This window comes from Balaenoptera borealis (genome assembly GCF_965194805.1).
Source record: "Balaenoptera borealis genome assembly, chromosome: 10".
In the NCBI taxonomy this organism is placed as follows: domain Eukaryota; kingdom Metazoa; phylum Chordata; class Mammalia; order Artiodactyla; family Balaenopteridae; genus Balaenoptera; species Balaenoptera borealis.
In genome coordinates, this window is record NC_138874.1 from 92426525 (window position 1) to 92443093 (window position 16569).

Genomic DNA, 16569 nt, shown 5'->3' on the forward strand with positions numbered 1-16569 from the left:
TTCTTAGCAGCGTGTCACCATAACAGTGACAAGCCCTTTGTCGGTGCACTTCCCAGTGCTTTCATGGGACCCTAGCACCTCAGAAGGATGCCCCAATATCTCTATTTAAACCTGGGTTCCTCCTAACACTAGGGGGAGTCCAAGAGCTTTGGGACACCCCCGCCCCGCAACCCTGGGAGAGGGAGGCGGGACCTATTGTCAACTCATGCCTTCCCCACCTGTGACTGGCACAGACACTAGCCAATGGGTGCCGGAATAGGGCAGGCCGGCGCCCCGCCCCCTGAGCGCCCCGCGGCCCCCGAGGCACCCTCTGGCCGTCTCTGCCGCGGCTACGGCCTGGGCGGACGGTGCGCCTTGCGCAGGCGCGAAGCCTAGACCTCGCTGCAGCCCCCCCATCGCCTCCGGGAGTCGCACCCAGGGAGTTCGCCTGCTGGCGCGTCAGTGCTCTCCCCCTCGTCTGCCCTCCCCGGTCCCCCCAGCACCCTACGCACCCCGATGGCGGAGTTGCGGCCTAGCGGCGCCCCCGGCCCCACCGCGCCCCCGGCCCCTGGCCCAACAGCCCCTCCGGCCTTCGCCTCGCTCTTCCCCCCGGGACTGCACGCCATCTACGGAGAGTGCCGCCGCCTTTACCCAGACCAGCCGAACCCGCTCCAGGTTACCGCTATCGTCAAGTACTGGTATGCCTTGGGCCGCGGGGAGACGGACAGGGGCGGGCTGAGAAGGGTTAAAGCGCTGGGACGAAGTAATTTGTGCGGGAATAGGAGGGGGAAGGAGAATGGTTAAAGCACTTGGAAGAAGGGCTTTCTGCTGCTAGGGAAGAAGTTAAGGCTCAAGTTAGGAATGGGGACAAAGGGGTTAAAGAAGCCTGTGGGTAGCGAAGGGTTAGCGAGGGAGGAGGGGAATGAAGGGTTAACTGGGATTAGGAGAATAGAGTGAATTGGGGGTGTGGGTAGGAGCGGCGGGGGGAACGATAGGAGAGAAGGAACTGTAAACGTGGTGAAAGGAGGGGGCGCCTGTAGGGGGTCATTAGTGGGCGAGGGGAAGCCGGGGTGGGGGGGGCGGCGGCTGAAGTGGGATGGGGGAGGCGAGGCGGGGCCTGGGGAGCATCTGAGAAGGCTTTGGAGCCGCGCGGCTGGAGGAGCTCAGAGGGCACGAGACTGCACAGGGTAGTGGCGGGTGTGGGTCTGTGGGTTAGGAGGGGAGCAAGTTGTGAGCGTTGTGCTTGTGAAGGGATAAGGAGGAGGTCTCTTTTTGATACCTTCCCGATGAGCTCAGACGTTCATATCAGTGCAGTGCTTTTGCGTTTGAAGTTTGGCGGAGCAATTTTTCCTGATAAACTTTCTGCTTACTCTGCACAGTTCTGTTTCTCCATGCAGAGCTTCTTCTGGCTCCGCAGCTGCTTTGCTTTAGGTCACTGGCTAGAACAGAGGCAGACAGGGTCAGGGAGATCCATGGTTTGGCTCAGAATTGAAGGAGACTGCAGTAAATGATGAAGCCCTGGGACTTGGACACGAAGGATCCTGCAGTGAGATGTTAAGAGGAGCTTGGTGGTCCAGAGCTTCCAGATTTAGGCAGCAGTTCCTCAGGGAAGCTGAGGGTAATGCTCAAGTAGCTCTGTTAAGATCAGACCTGTGTACAGATGGGCTGCCCCTGGGGAGGGAATGGTCTTTTCTAATTTCCCATTTCTTTTGCAACTTGTCTCTTCCTGTCCCCTCTTGGCAAAACAAGTGTTATAGGGACTCTTCTTCATGGTCTTTCTGGACCAAAAGTTGACTGAGAATTAATTGAATCTGTCCAAAGCCACATTCGTGCAGGCACTGTATTAGATGAGCCCCTTCATTGACTCCTGAAAGACTGTTCAGGCAGCTGCTTGGGGTGTGGCCAAAGGGGAGGTACACTCAAAGGGGGAAGTGAATAGAGTGATGTCTTTGCTGGTTACCTTTCCCTTTAAGAGTGAGTCTTTTTCCTCTGTGACAACCTCTTTCTTCTTCTGGAGATGGCAGAAGCTAGGCTGTGTAGGGCTGAGGCCAGCTCCCTGTGTCCATGGGAGGATGTGAAGAGGCTGACAGTGTGAAGGGCCTGGGGAGCAGCCACCTGCTCCTTAGGGAGAGCCATGAGAGCAGCCTGCCTCTGTCTGGTAGCTAGGAGGAGGTGTGGCCAGTGGTACAGTTCTCTCTGGCAGGCACACTGTTCTTTGGTTGAGAGGAGTTTTTGAAGAGAGCTTCTGAGTACAAAGCAGCTCTTGATAACTTAATCACCATATTTAAATATATTGTACCACTATATTTAAATATGTATAGTGATGGACTGTATTGGGATGTGTCATGAGAAAAAGGGGACCTGCCACTGCCATGCTGTTTGTTCAGGCCTCATTTGAGTATAAGGAGAAATCCCTACTCAGACTTGGGCAACTGTTTTTATGTCACCCAAGTGGCCATGAAGGATAGAGTTGTGTGTAAAAGGTATTGAACAGGTGCAAATGACTAAGACTGGTTTGGGAACCCTTTATTTTCCACCCATCCCCCCAGGAACCTTTCTTTTTTCATCTTGTTGCAAGTTTCTTAACCAGGCGAGGACTTATCTTAAAAGATGGGCCAGCATCTAATGATGAATAAAAAGGATTGTATAGCACTTTGTGGAATTAGAAATGCTGCCTAGATGCAGAAGTATATGAGAGGGAACAGCTCAGTGACTGGTTCTTTCTAAGATTCGGAGGGGGTTGCATAATTAAGATCCTGAAAGTAATTTACTGATAACCCTCACAATTGGGATCCCACAGTCCCTCTTCAATTTTCATAGCAGGATGGCTGACTGAGGCTGCCTCAGTTTGGCTGTGGCCCAGGGTACCTTGGGATTCTTTTTCTTGTGACAGAAGGGTGGCTCTTTGACTAGTGGTCCCTAGCCAACAGGGACATCCTGGTTGAAAGCTGAGACATGAGTGATCAGGGAGCTGAAGTAGAACCAGTGCCCTAGGGCCACTCCACTCTGGCAACCTCCCTGTGGAGTGAATGAAGTCAGGTGTTCAAGGACTTAAGTTGAAGCATGATCTGGGTCCTGGGATAACATCTTTTTCTAAGATGTATTTTCCACGTACTCATCTGCTTCCCATCAGGTCTCTGAGTGAGTATAACAGAACACTCTGCTTAGAGATGAGGCTGATTTTGTCTGACTCTTGGTCATTCTCTGCAGCTGGAGTTTTAAGGTAAAGCCTCTCTCTTTGATGAAATACCCTCTGGGAGACTTGGCCACAAAGAGGGCTGCCAGGGGTGTGGTAGATGGAGCATGGAAGAGTGGACGCAGTTTTGCCACTTGATGCTGGATGGACCTAGGCTGAAGGATGGGCAGATATGGAGCCTGTAATCATTCCCACCTGTTCCAGGGTCCTGCAGTTATCATGAGGTCCTTGCAGGGGTAGCCGACCTTTCTTTCCTCTTTTCCCCGACAAACTTTTCTAAATCTAACTGGTTGTGGAATTAGTCAGATGAGTTGGTGAAAGCAGAGTTAAGGAAAGACATGGAGATTTGTCCCTTTTCCTAATCCACTCAGTTGAGATTCTAAGCTATTTGTAGCGACTTTCTTACAAGTCCTATAAATAACTTAGCATTTCCTAGCAGAGAATAAGGATTTCTACAAAGGCAAATAACATCCTGGCAAAAGAGGGTGAAACCAGACCTACTGGTTTTAAATAGTGTTTGAATTGCATGGTACTGGCATGCTTGCTGGGATCACATACATGTAACATGTCTTTTATTTGGTTGTTGGCATTCCTTCAGCATACGATCCCAAATGCAAAGTGTACCCCATCCTTGTCCCAGGAGCAGACAAAGTTTTTGCAGTCTGTGGAACAGTCAGATGTCCGAGGCAGCTCAAGTGCAGTGTTTGTGGGCTAAATGCAGACTTCCTTCTGCTGATGGTTTCCATTTAGTCTTGTTTCTCAAGTCTACCAAGTTTCTCTATCCATTCTGAAGAAAAGCAGGGTTTTTTTTTTAAAGAACACTAATTACTAAAGGGAACCCTTATTGAATTAAATCCTCAGAGTGAGCTAATGGCTGAATCTCTTCCTCAACTGCCTCTCTGTTGGAATTATGGGGGAAGTCTAATGTGGTTCTCAGAGGCCCCAAATCATTTAATGTTCCAGCTCTACCTTAGAGGCAGCTGTGTCCTGGGATCATCTTCCAGATGCAAGAGCTCATAGGGCTCTCAGCCTGGCTCCTGCTGCAGTTCTCTGCAGAGCCGAGCTAGCCTAAGTTTGGCCTTCGTCACTTGCATGATAAAAGACCAGCTTTGGTCTGGGGGGTGTGGGCTGGGGTCTGGAGGCATTGGGTCTGTTTAGAACAAACTGTAATTAACATAGGGCACAATATAGTCTTTCAGGAATTAGCTGTCTAAGAGGCAGGAGTGGAGCTGAGCCTCTGCTTCCAGTAACAATGCCCATTGGGGATGATCAGGATGGTCTTTCAACAGAAGCCAATTGATTGACTGATGCGCTTCTTGCCTTGAAGCTTGGCGTGTTTATAGGCACCATGGAAGAGAGATAATCCCTGCCAATCCCACTTGGGATTGGTAATTTGAAACAGGAGGAAGCCGAAGGGTCAACCAATCAGTCTGTTTTATTTCTTTTGTTTTTTTTTGAATTTTTGAATTTTTATTTATTTTTTTATACAGCAGGTTCTTATTAGTTATCCATTTTATACATATTAATAAGTCTGTTTTATTTCTGAAGGAGGTTCTACCTGTTGGAAATAGGGGAAGGGAGCCTCTTGTGCTTATGGAATTGGGCTGCCTCCAGCTGCCCATCCTTTGGTCTTATCCTGGAGATAAGACCTGTGTGGCCTCCCTTTAGTTATCTTTTACCCCAGGTTCCTCTAGGATGGGGCCTTTAGGTTTGTAAGGCAGAGCCCCTCAGCTTCACATTGTCTGCTTTCAGGCTCACACTGACACTCCTGTGTTTTGTCTTTTGCAGGTTGGGTGGCCCAGACCCCTTGGACTACGTTAGCATGTACAGGAATGTGGGGAGCCCTTCAGCCAACATCCCCGAGCACTGGCACTACATCAGCTTTGGCCTGAGTGATCTCTATGGCGACAACAGAGTCCATGAGTGAGTGTGTACACTTGCCCTTCCATCTCCCTATTCCTTAGCCTTGAGCCTTATTTCTGAGGTTTTCCTGAGCAGGGGTGATAATGTCATAGTCCCTTGAGATTGGCATTTCTCACGTGTAACATCTGGGTTTCTGCCTTCTGCCTGTACCTCCTTGTGCCAAGGTGGTCCAGGTCATCACCTGAGCTCTGCTCATCTGGTGCAGGAAAGTGTTGGTGAGCAAGAGTTCCAAAACCATCAGGTTTTTCCAAGCTTTTTCTGATGTTTGAGCTCAAATGACAGGCAGCACAGCTATGACCCAGATCTTGGGTTGATTCCTCTAGGTCTACTTCCTTTTTTCCCCTCTAGCTTATTATGAAAAATTTTAAACAAGAAACAACGTTGAAAGAATTTTACAGTGAACACTCATGTACCACAACCTAGATTCTACCATTAACATTTTATTCTACTTGCTTTATCATGACTATATCCATCTCTATCCCTCTGTCGATCTTACCTACTTCCTTTTAACCTGCAGTTATCTGTGCTCAGATCAGCTGCAGTACATTTTTTTTTTTTTGGTACATTTATTTATTTATTTATTTATTTCTGGCTGCATTGGGTCTTCGTTGCTGTCCGTGGGCTTTCTCTAGTTGCAGCACGCAGGGGCTACTCTTAGTTGCGGAGTGTGAGCTTCTCATTGCGGTGGCTTCTCTTGTTGCGGAGCCTGGGCTCTAGGCATGCTGGCTTCAGTAGTTGTGGCTCGTGGGCTCAGTAGTTGTGGTGCACAGGCTTAGTTGCTCCACTGCATATGGGATCTCCCCGGACCAGGGCTTGAACCTGTGTCCCCTGCATTGGCAGGTGGATTCTTAACCACCGCACCACCAGGGAAGTCCCTGCAGTACATTTTTTATCCTAGTCTTTCTTCCATTTGCTGCCCTGTAATACTTCTAATTCCTACCTGCCTCCCCTACTTGCCTCTATAATCACTGAATTTAAATACATTTTAATATTAAGTTAAACATTGTCAGTTGAAAAAATAGCAACAGTAATAATAAAAGCTAACAGTTAAGCAAGCATTGATTATGAGACAGGTACTCTTCTAATCACTTTATATATATATGTATTAACTAATTTTATTTTCACCACAACCCTAAAATACTGGTAGGTACTAATATTTGCCCCATTTTACAGTTGAGGAAAGTGAGACACAAAGAGATTCTATAATTTGCTTAAAGTCACACAGATTGGAAGTGGTGGAGCCAGGATTCTAACACAGGCAGTCTGGCTCCAGAGTCCGTACTCTTTTTTAAAAAATTAATTAATTAATTAATTAATTAAGGCTGCGTTGGGTTTTCATTGCTGGGTGTGGGCTTTCTCTAGTTGCAGTGAGCGGGGGCTACTCTTCGTTGTGGTGTGCAGACTTCTCATTGTGGTGGCTTCTCTTGTTGAGGAGCACGGGCTCTAGGCACGTGGGCCTCAGTAGTTGTGGCATGCAGGCTCAGTAGTTGTGGCGCGCAGGCTCAGTAGTTGTGGCACACGGGCTTAGTTGCTCTGTGGCATGTGGGATCTTCCTGGACCAGGGCTCGAACCCATGTCCCCTCCATTGGCAGGCGGATTCTTAACCACTGCGCCACCAGGGAAGTCCATGATTTCTCTTTCTATTATGTCCTTTTCTGTTTTTTGTTTTGCATACTCTCTTTTTTTGCCTCTTATACCATCTTTTTGGTATCTTGGTGGTGGCTGCTTAGCGTGTGTAGACTGAAAGAGTAGCAGGGCTCTTCCTACCTTGCCTCAGCATTAAGAGGTTGATTCTGGAGATGATGATGCTATGATGAGGAAGAAGATGATAATAGTCTTTTTTTTTTTCCTTTGGCTTTGTTTTAGTTCTTACTATCTTTCATCATCCTGTCAAATGCTTTACAATCTTATCAGGTTCTTTTGTTATCTCTGTTTTATACATGAGGAAACTGAGTCCCTTGAGGGGTTAAATGAATTGTCTAAAGTCACACCTCTAGGCTGCAAAAGAGCTAGGATTGAATTGAGCTGGTCAGAGTCTGAGCTCTTAACCACTAGGCTATACCACCGCTCTGATCACAGGCCCAACCCAACTTCCTCTTTTCTCTTGTTAAGCTTGGAGGCCCAGGCCCCATCTCCTCACTGATCACGTGTCAGGAGCAATTCCTGGGCCTGCCTTTATAGCCTTCAAACATATCCATTGCAATGTCAGCCGAAGGCTTTGGGAACAGGGAATTAATCTTGCCTGAATCAAGACCCAGCATTGCATTATTAATAATGGAGATAGAATAGCAAACAGATGCAGGGAGTAGAGGGACTATGCTGGACTTTAATTTATATTTTTAATAAGAACCTGCAGAGGATATTTAGTGCAGCTAGCCTGTACCTTTTTGTTGACAGATTTATTCCAGTTAAAAGAATACTGTTTTCTATGTGGCCTAAAGATTCTTACAGTCTACCTGCTTATGAGGTATGAGTCCAAGGCCCAAATGACATGAAGAACATAATTGAGGAAGTCCCATATTTCAGAAAGGGCAACCTCTGAATTTGAAAAAGGGCCTTTCTTTGTTTAGCAGTACCCTCATATACGTGTGTCATTTCTATGTGATAAAACACTTTGATATTCAGATGTCATTCATGACAATAGTGAGACCTCCATTTGGGCTTTCACCTCACCACCTGAGCCTAGTATTTTCTGGTATTAAAACCTGCCCCTAGAAGGACATGGAAGGAATGTTCTTGGATATTTACCCAGTTCTGGTCTACGTTGCAGAAGTCAAAAGTACCTTTGTAATTGGCCTTGTGCTGGTGTGACTGGTCTCTTCTCGATCCTGGTAAGTTTCTTGAAGAAAAGTTTGCTTTTCCAAACATTTCATGTGGCGAGCCCTCTTTAAAACTGATTCATGGATTCTCATATAATTTAGGGCTTGAAACTGAGGTCAGAAAGTTGAGTGTTCTATCACCCAGCTTAAGTGCTAAGAGGTGTTGAATTGGAATTATGGCAAATGCATCTCTGGCAACATTCTCCTTACACTGCCTTTGACTTCTCATTCAATGAAAAAAAGGGCAGAAGCCTTGGTTCATTTATCCAGCATTTATCAAGTGCTGAAGTCCTATTTTGTACTGGACACAGAGCACCATAATAGATGTCTTGGGGATAAGATGCCAAGACAAAATTCGTGTCATAAGGAGCACATGTTGTAGAGGGAGGATAAATGTAAAGAGATAGTTACAGTACTGGGTAAATAAATGCTGCAATCCATGATGTAGAACATGATCTGGGAGCACAGTGGAGCGAGTGACTTACAGTCAGGCTGCTGGATTGGAAGACGCTCCAGGGAGGAAGTGAAGTTTGACAGGAACCTTGTAGGAAGGGGCTGGGGTGAGATCTGCAGTCTGACACCTCTAGGGCACAAACATTCACTTTTGGAAAGGAGAGGAGCTTTCAAAATCTTCTAGCCCAGTATTTCCAAAATTTTTAGTGCTGCCTTCATAACCTTTGCCACTTGTAGTATATTACCTACTTTATGTTCTCTTTAAGTTAACCTCCCCTGATATAAATATATTTTTAAAAGTTAAATCACTACCATATATGGAAACCAATATCACTTGCTGTAATTTAAAGGTAGTTATGGAAGTAAACACAGTGATAACAAAGCTATATTATTAAATTCTAGCTTAATACAGTGGCCTGTCACAGAAGATTCTAAGCCTGAGGCCAGCTTTCTCTTTGTTCAAGAGATTAGTAAGTACGAGCGAGGTATTAAAAAAGACATGCTAACACCATATAGAACCTGGCCCTAGCTATGATTAAAATAATTGAAAGACAGTTGAGAAGGGAATTTTTTTTAAAGTATGATTCAGTATTATTTCTTGTCACAGACAAATGGGAAACACTGATCTAGTCCATCTCCCTTAATTGTGCAGTTTAGAAAGTACAGTAGCCTGCCAAAGGCCATGCAGCAAGTTAATGAGAGCAGCAGGGTCTCCTAACATCTAAAATGTTCTATGCTAGATAAACAACAAGGTCCTACTGTATAGCACAGGGAACTATATTCAATATCCTGTAATAAACCATAGTGGAAAAGAATATGAAAAAAGAACGTATATGTATAAAACTGAATCACTTTGCTGTATACCGGAAACTAACACAACAATGTAAATCAACTATACTTCAATTTTTAAAAAGTGTAAAAAATAAAAATAAAACGTTCTATGCTTTCTTTCAATGTACAGGGTATTGTTTGTCTTTAAGGTAATAATACAAGCAAGCTTTTTCTTTTTCTTTTTAGTTTTTACTATATTGCAGGTTAGTGCTAAGTTCTTTTTTTTTTTAACATCTTTATTGGAGTATAATTGCTTTACAATGTTGTGTTAGTTTCTGCTGTGTAACAAAGTGAATCAGCTATACATATACATATATCCCCATTTTTCCTCCCTCTTGTGTCTCCTTCCCACCCTCCCTATCCCATCCCTCTAGGTGGTCACAAACCACCGAGCTGATCTCCCTGTGCTATGCGGCTGCTTCCCACTAGCTATCTGTTTTACATTTGGTAGTGTATATATGTCCATACCACTCTCTCACTTCATCCCACCTTACCCTTCCCCCTCCCTGTGTCCTCAAGTCCATTCTCTACATCTGCGTCTTTATTCCTGTCCTGAGTGCTAAGTTCTTTATATAAAATTATCACTTTATATTATCCTCATAGTAATTCTATGACATAAGGAATTCTTATTACCTCTTGCTCATAGATAGAGAAATTTAGGCTTAGAGAACTTACTGCACAGGTGGTAAATTGACTATCAGTACTAGCGACCCCAAAGCCTATATTCTTAGCTACTGTTCTGTATTGCCTTTCCATTTTAATCAGTCAACAGCATTTATTAAATGCCTGCTCTGTACTTCTTCCCATTAAGATCTTTCTTTATCCTCACAGCTTGTTGAGGACAGGGACAGGCAGAAGCCTAGGGGTCCCCTGCGTTTCTTCTTGCTCCTGGCAGGCTTGCTTCAGTGAGCAGAAGGGGAGCAGCCCCACCCTGGTAGCCTGGAGAGGGGAGAAGAGTAAGCTGACTGGATGAGCCCTGGTTTGGCCAGTTCCATCCAAGTTCTTTCCCTATTCACAGTCACTAAAGGAAATCGGACAAGAGAGCACTTGTTTGGATTAAAGGTTCTTAAGAGGCTGTTTCTAAAGTTGGAGAGATGGAACAAGTTGCAGTTCGGGGCAGCCACACGGGAGATCAGCGTGCTTTTCTAGGAACCCTAAGGCCACCGCCAACTGACTTCAGCAGCAGAGACTGTCCTGGTGCTCTTCCCCCCAGCTTGGGAGGTGTGAGACAGCTGAGCTTCAGCTGCCAAGTGCTTGTCGGAAGACTTCAGCTCTGGCCCTTCCCTTTGTGGCCAGGCAGCTGTGGACTGGAATGTGCGGGTTTGCAGAGCTGTGGAAGAGGGGGGCTTCAGCACCACTCTCCGTCAGGATTTCTGGCTGTCCCCGGTCCTGCCAGCAGCCCTGGCTAGACCCAAACTACAGGGGGCCTAACCAAGGCACAGGAGGCTGGCTAGTTGCAGAGTGTGTTTGTGATCTCAGGCAGACTTCCCTGGTGGGATTCCACTGCGCAGGTCATCTGCTGTGTGCACCGGGCTGGTTCCAAAGACAGCCTTTGTGTGGTGTTGGCCTGCAGGCTGGCAGCTCCACAGGGTAGAGCCCACACCTCAACTCTACCTCCATGGTCGATCTGGGCTCTGCCCCACAAACGCTGGCCTCTTGGCAGGTATGTCCATGGAGCGTAGAGTTGTTCTTGCCCCCTTGGGGCGTGGAACTGCTGCTGACTGGCTCCCCATGGCTGCCTCTACCGGGCTGGTGGATAACCTCTTTTTCCCTTTGGGTTTCTCCCATCTGGGCTCTGCACTGAATGAGTTATTTATTAAAACACTGGATACAGATTAACTTTTCCACTTGTTGTTTTGTGTGGCCTTGGTCCCCTGCAGTTGGGAAATGCTAATTTGCCTTCCTCAAAGCTTGGTTGGCAGGAACTTTTTAACATGCCGTTTCATTCCCTGGGGTTTCCAGTGGAGATTCTGCCTTTGCCATAACACACCTGTCTGGGAGTGTGGTCTCTCCTCTAGTTGGCCTTTGCTTTCTTTCCAAAGTTCTCCGGAGATTGACAAGTGGAATTCCTCTCTAAGCCACCCATAGATGGCAGGTCCCAGCCCTCCCCCTAGCTGGGCACAGCAGACCGAGGAAGAGCTTTGTAGGTTCACTGGAAGACAGGCCTCCCTGAAGCTTTGGTCCCTCCCTCTGTCTTTCATCTCAGAGGTGTTTAGTTTCAGGATGATTGTGTGAAATGGTGGTGCTCTCTGCTAAGGGCAGGGGACCTGGCCTACCTAGAAAGAGTGGGGCGCCCTTGGTCTTGGCCTGGGGTGGGAATAAGGGACAGCAGTGGGGATAGAGCTCCCCCTGAGGCTGAAACCACCACTCTGGGCTGGATTTCAGACCCCAGATCTCTGAATTTTGAAATGTTGAGAATTCCTTTTCTTTTGTAACCACAGGAAGACCTGAGGCATTGTGGGGTTCCTAGCAGATCTGTGTGGGTGTGTGGCTTCATCCTTTGTAAAGCATTTCATTTGCAGCATGGATTCTCTGTTCCTTCATGGTGTAGAGATGCTAAATTCTCCGATTCAAGGAGTCCTTCAGCAGTAAGGGGGCAGTTGGGAAGAGATTCCTTGAGCTGGCCCAGTCAAACTGACTTAAAAGTCTGAGAGGCCTGATTATTCAGGAGTGACTGCCAGGCTGTCAGCATTGGGAGAGTTCCTCCTCTTCCTGCAGAGAGAGGCAGAAACTTGGAAGCCTTTATGGGTTTGATGTGATCAGGTCTCTCAGCCCCAGGATTCTTCCCTGCCAGCCCACCCTTTTAGACTCCCATCTTTCACGCCACAACTTTTCCCATGCATGCTCGTCCTCACACCTGCCGTGTTCTGGGTCTGGGTTTGCCAGCATCTCCTTTGCCCAGCATTCTGACTCAGAGGTCCTGACTCAGGACTTTGGCCTTTGGCTCCTAAATTCATTCCTCTGTCCTGCCTTTGAGGTCTCCCAGTCAACTACGTTTCCTGTTTCAGTAGCTCCGTTCTGATGTCTGGTCCTAAGAAGTGTGTGGAGAGGTCTTGTGCTCTCTGACCTGAGCCCCATGGGAATGGTCTCCTCACCCCTGCACATACTTTCAAAGCTCGCTGACCTGCTGCCGAGCTCTCCACAGAGCACCAGGCTGCGCGGCACACGCCACCAGCAGAGCTATATTGAGTCCCAGTACAGGCAGAACACTGGAGAAGGTGATGTGTTTGGGTGGGGGACAGTGAGAAGTCATACCGAGCTTCTGTCCTTGAAAAAACCCAAGATCTGCGTGATAAGAGATGGCAGAGTCCCTGGGAAAGAAGGCGACAGTGAAGATTGGGGCTGGAAGCAACTTTAGGCTTTGCCTGACTTCTGTGACTTTGTGGCTGTCTCCCCTCACCCTGTGGTCCTCAGTGCTTCATTAAAACATGTAATAATACTTGCAAACTACTTGTAGCTCTTACTGTGTGCAAGGCACTATTCTAAGTGTTTGTTTTTTTAAAAAAAATAATTAATTAATTTATTTTTGGCTGTGTTGGGTCTTCGTTTCTGTGCGAGGGCTTTCTCTAGTTGCGGCGAGGGGGGGGCCACTCTTCATCGCAGTGCACAGGCCTCTCACCATCGCGGCCTCTCTTGTTGCGGAGCACAGGCTCCAGACGCGCAGGCTCAGTAGTTGTGGCTCACGGGCCCAGTTGCTCCACGGCATGTGGGATCTTCGCGGACCAGGGCTCGAACCCGTGTCCCCTGCATTGGCAGGCAGATTCTCAACCACTGCGCCACCAGGGAAGCCCTCTAAGTGTTTTATATAAATTCATTTCATCCTTACAACAGCTCCATGGGGTAGATATTATTAATCTTATTTTACAAGGAAACTGAGGCACAGAGATGTTAAGGAAATAATCACCCAGCCAGGGAATGCTGGAGCTGGGCTATCAACCTGGGCAATCTGGCTCCAGCAGTCCTCACCCTTCCCTTCCTCTACCTGTGTGGGCGTGTGAGGAAGGTCCCCCCTTGGACCTCTATTACTATCGTGTGCCTCAGTTCAGAGGTATCTTGGATTATTGGAGTGTGAATAGTTAAGCAGGAAGAGCTTTGTAGGGGAAACGTTGAGCTGGGTGTTGAAGCAACTTTGTAGAGAAGAAAGAGTTCTGTCGGGTAACAGCAAGAGGGTAGGTGATAGGATCCTGTGTCAAATTCAAGTCAAGGCTTCTGCAGCCTTACTGTGGTCATTTTTAGGAAGTTGCCAGGAAAGTCTGCTCTTAAGAGCACAAAGGTGGTGCTTCTGGCTTGGATGTCAAGTTCACATGGTCATGCTTCCTGTGTGGTCAAGAATGTGCCCAGCATTCCCACAACCCAGAGCATATGTTGCCCAGAATGTGTGGACTATCTGATCATTCTCTCTGGGGAGGAAGTATAGAAATGAGGAACACTTCAAAGCTGGGAGTACCCATACCTTCTAGCTGAGGTGTCTGTAGGGCCAACATGGGAAGGATTTTTGTTCTGAAATAAAGTTGTCTTGTCACCCTGCAGAGTGACATAACCAGCAGAGGATATATTTTTCCTCTGTCCTTATATCAATGCAGATTGTCATATCATTTTTTAAAACATTTTAATTCCTGTACAGTAAGTCCCCTACATATGAACGAGTTCCACTCCGAGAGCACATTCATAAGTCCAATTTGTTCGTAAGTCCAACAAAGTTAGCCTAGGTACCAAACTTTTACAGATAACACCAGACACGTGAACTAACTTACGTGATCACACATGCAAATGCACGTTCGCATCTTAGAAAGTTCGCAACTTGAAGGTTCGTATGTAGGGGACTTACTGTAATGGTTTTTTAAAATTAATAGGCCTTATATTTTAGAGCAGTTTTAGGTTTATAGAAAATTGAACAGATAGCCCAAAGAGTTCTAATATACCCTTTCTCTCCTCTGCTTATAGTTTCCCTTGTTACTAATTCCCTTGCATTAGTGGTATATTTGTTACAATTGATGATCCAGTATGGTACATTATTACTAGCTAATGCCTTCTAGTTTACATTATGGTTCACTCTTTTTGTTATATAGTTCTGTGTGTTTTGACAAATACATGTCCTGTATCCACCATTAGAGTATCATACAGAATAGTTTCACTGCCCTAAAAATGCCCTGTGCTTTTTATCCTTTCTTCCCTCCTCCCAGACCCTTGGCAACCACTGATTGTTTTACTGTCTCTTTAGTTTTGCCTTTTCTGAAATGTCATGTATTTGGAATCATACAGTATATAGCCTTTTCAGGTTGACTTCTTTCGCTAAGCAATATGCATTTAAGGTTCCTCCATGTCTTTTTGTGGCTTGATAGCTTATTTCTTTTATCACTGAACAATATTCCATTGTGTGTATATACCATAGTTTATCCATTCACTTATTGAAGGATATCTTGATTGCTTCCAGCTTTTGGCGATTTTGAATAAAGCTGCCATAAACATTCATATGTGGGTTTTCTGTGGACATAAGTTTTCAACTCATTTGGGTAAAATTGCTGGATCACATGGTAAGACTATGTTTAGCTTTGTAAGAAACTACCAAACGGTCTTCCAAAGTGGCTGTACCATTTTGCATTCCCATCAGCAATGAGTAAGAATTTCTCTTATTCTGTGTCCTCACCAGCATTTGGTATTGTCAGTTTTTTGGATTTTAGCCATTCTAACAGGTGGAGTGATATCGCATTGTTGTATTAATTTGCAATTCCCCAGTGACGCATGATGTTGAGCATCTTTTCATATGCTTATCTGACATCTGTATCTCTTCTCCAGTGATATATCTTTGTTTTTGTTCTATCACCTCCTCCCCCTCCCCATTCTACCCCCTGAACACAAAACCCCTTTTTCTTACATCATGGGTTCAGACAGTGTTTTCTGGCATATTTTCCTTTTGGTCACTTCTCATTAAGTGAGTTAGTTCCCCTGAGTAGGTACGGGGTCCACGTCTGAATCCCTCCATCTCAGTGGGTTTTAACTGGGGCTGGCCCGTGTGTTCTGTACCTTCTTTTCCCTAGTGATGGTGTCTTTCGTAAAGTCTGTAGCTGGTACTGGGTAGGCTGGTAGCCTACAACTTCAATCCCAAGGTTCAAGATTGATACGCCCTCCAGTACAGACACTACAAAGACTGGTGTGCAAACTTGTCCAACAGCAGACCCTGGCAAGCTTAATCTTGTCTTAGATGAGAAATGAGTACATCAGGCTCCTTGAGGCCCCAGCCAGACCTCAAACTCTGTTTTAGCTGAACCAGCATCAAGAAGACTCTTTAAAGTCCAAAACTTTGCTGGCCTGTACTTTTCCTGTTCCATCCATTATTGTTGTCACTTTTTAGGTATAAAATTACGTTTTTTCATTTACAAAGACAGACAGTTGAACCATTTTACCAAACATGTTGGAAATTAGAGAAGGAAGAAAAAAAATCATCCATAATCCTATCACCTTTTGTTTGCAATCCTACGTCTGCCCTCATGATGATTTCTGTAAACAGTTCATTGTGAGTGATGCTGTGCCCAGTGTATGCAGGGCTTCTGTCTTATGTGAGTTTCTCAGTTTGAGACTAACATCTTCCAAGGCTTCCCTAGTACTTGGCTCATGCTATTTTCTAAATTCAGCTGGCCCACGGCTGCTAGGATTTCCAGATTCTGAAAACAACACTTTTGCTTGGGATGATGGCTCCTACCCATTGTCATGTTGCATTAACTACATCCATTTCTTTTGCTGCTTGACTTCTCACGGAAGTGAAGAGCGGTTGAGGTAGTATATGTACCAACCGTGCTGGCCACCCACCTCTCAGTTACTACCTCCATCCTTTTAATGCAAATCGCCGTGCCTGGTGGTGGTAGTCCTGAGAGTGTGTGTTGTTCCTGTTGTTGTTTGCCCCTTAGAAAGTTGATCAGTGATTAGATTTGGTGATCACTGTCACCTGGAAATTAACACCACAGGCCTCCTTGTCTCTCCCTTTCTTGGGTGTGTGGATACAGAAGACTGAGACTGGGCTTACGGAGTGCCCCAGGTTCCTGGTACCCAAGTTATACAGAAGGTTCACAAGTATAAGCACAATTGCCAAGAGATAGGTAAGATCCTTCTCAGGTAATTGCCTGAAATAAATGAGCTACCATTTAGGACTTTTGAGGCTTTCTGCCATACATAGGAATCAAATAATATAATAATACTCTCTGTTTGCAGCAGGATCTGATCAGTGGATCTAGGAGAAAGGACGGCCTGCTGTCCTTTCCTGGCACTGGGTCTACCAGGTGATGGGTGGATACACTTGGTTCCCATCCAGCGTTAATCACTGGCCTGTCTTCTTCGTTTGGAGGGTCAGCCATTCACTCATTACAGAGATAG

The 16569-nt window shown here is 46.1% G+C and overlaps 1 protein-coding gene across 5 annotated transcripts in view; it reads left to right on the forward strand.

The window, feature by feature from the left end:
• The first annotated feature begins 275 nt into the window (after positions 1 to 275).
• SUFU (SUFU negative regulator of hedgehog signaling) overlaps positions 276 to 16569 on the forward strand; it is a 110307-nt gene continuing 94013 nt past the window's right edge. Inside the window, exons 1-2 of one of the 5 annotated variants that reach the window (XR_014249263.1) lie at positions 276 to 677; positions 4964 to 5098. Coding sequence is in view for 3 of the 5 variants with exons in the window: in XM_082408398.1 (XP_082264524.1) it covers positions 496 to 677; positions 4964 to 5098 (317 nt within the window). In the remaining 2 variants the exon portion in view is untranslated. The remainder of the gene's footprint in view (positions 678 to 4963; positions 5099 to 16569) is intronic. The other 4 variants (XR_014249264.1, XM_082408398.1, XM_082408399.1 and 1 more) reach the window with 4 other exon arrangements.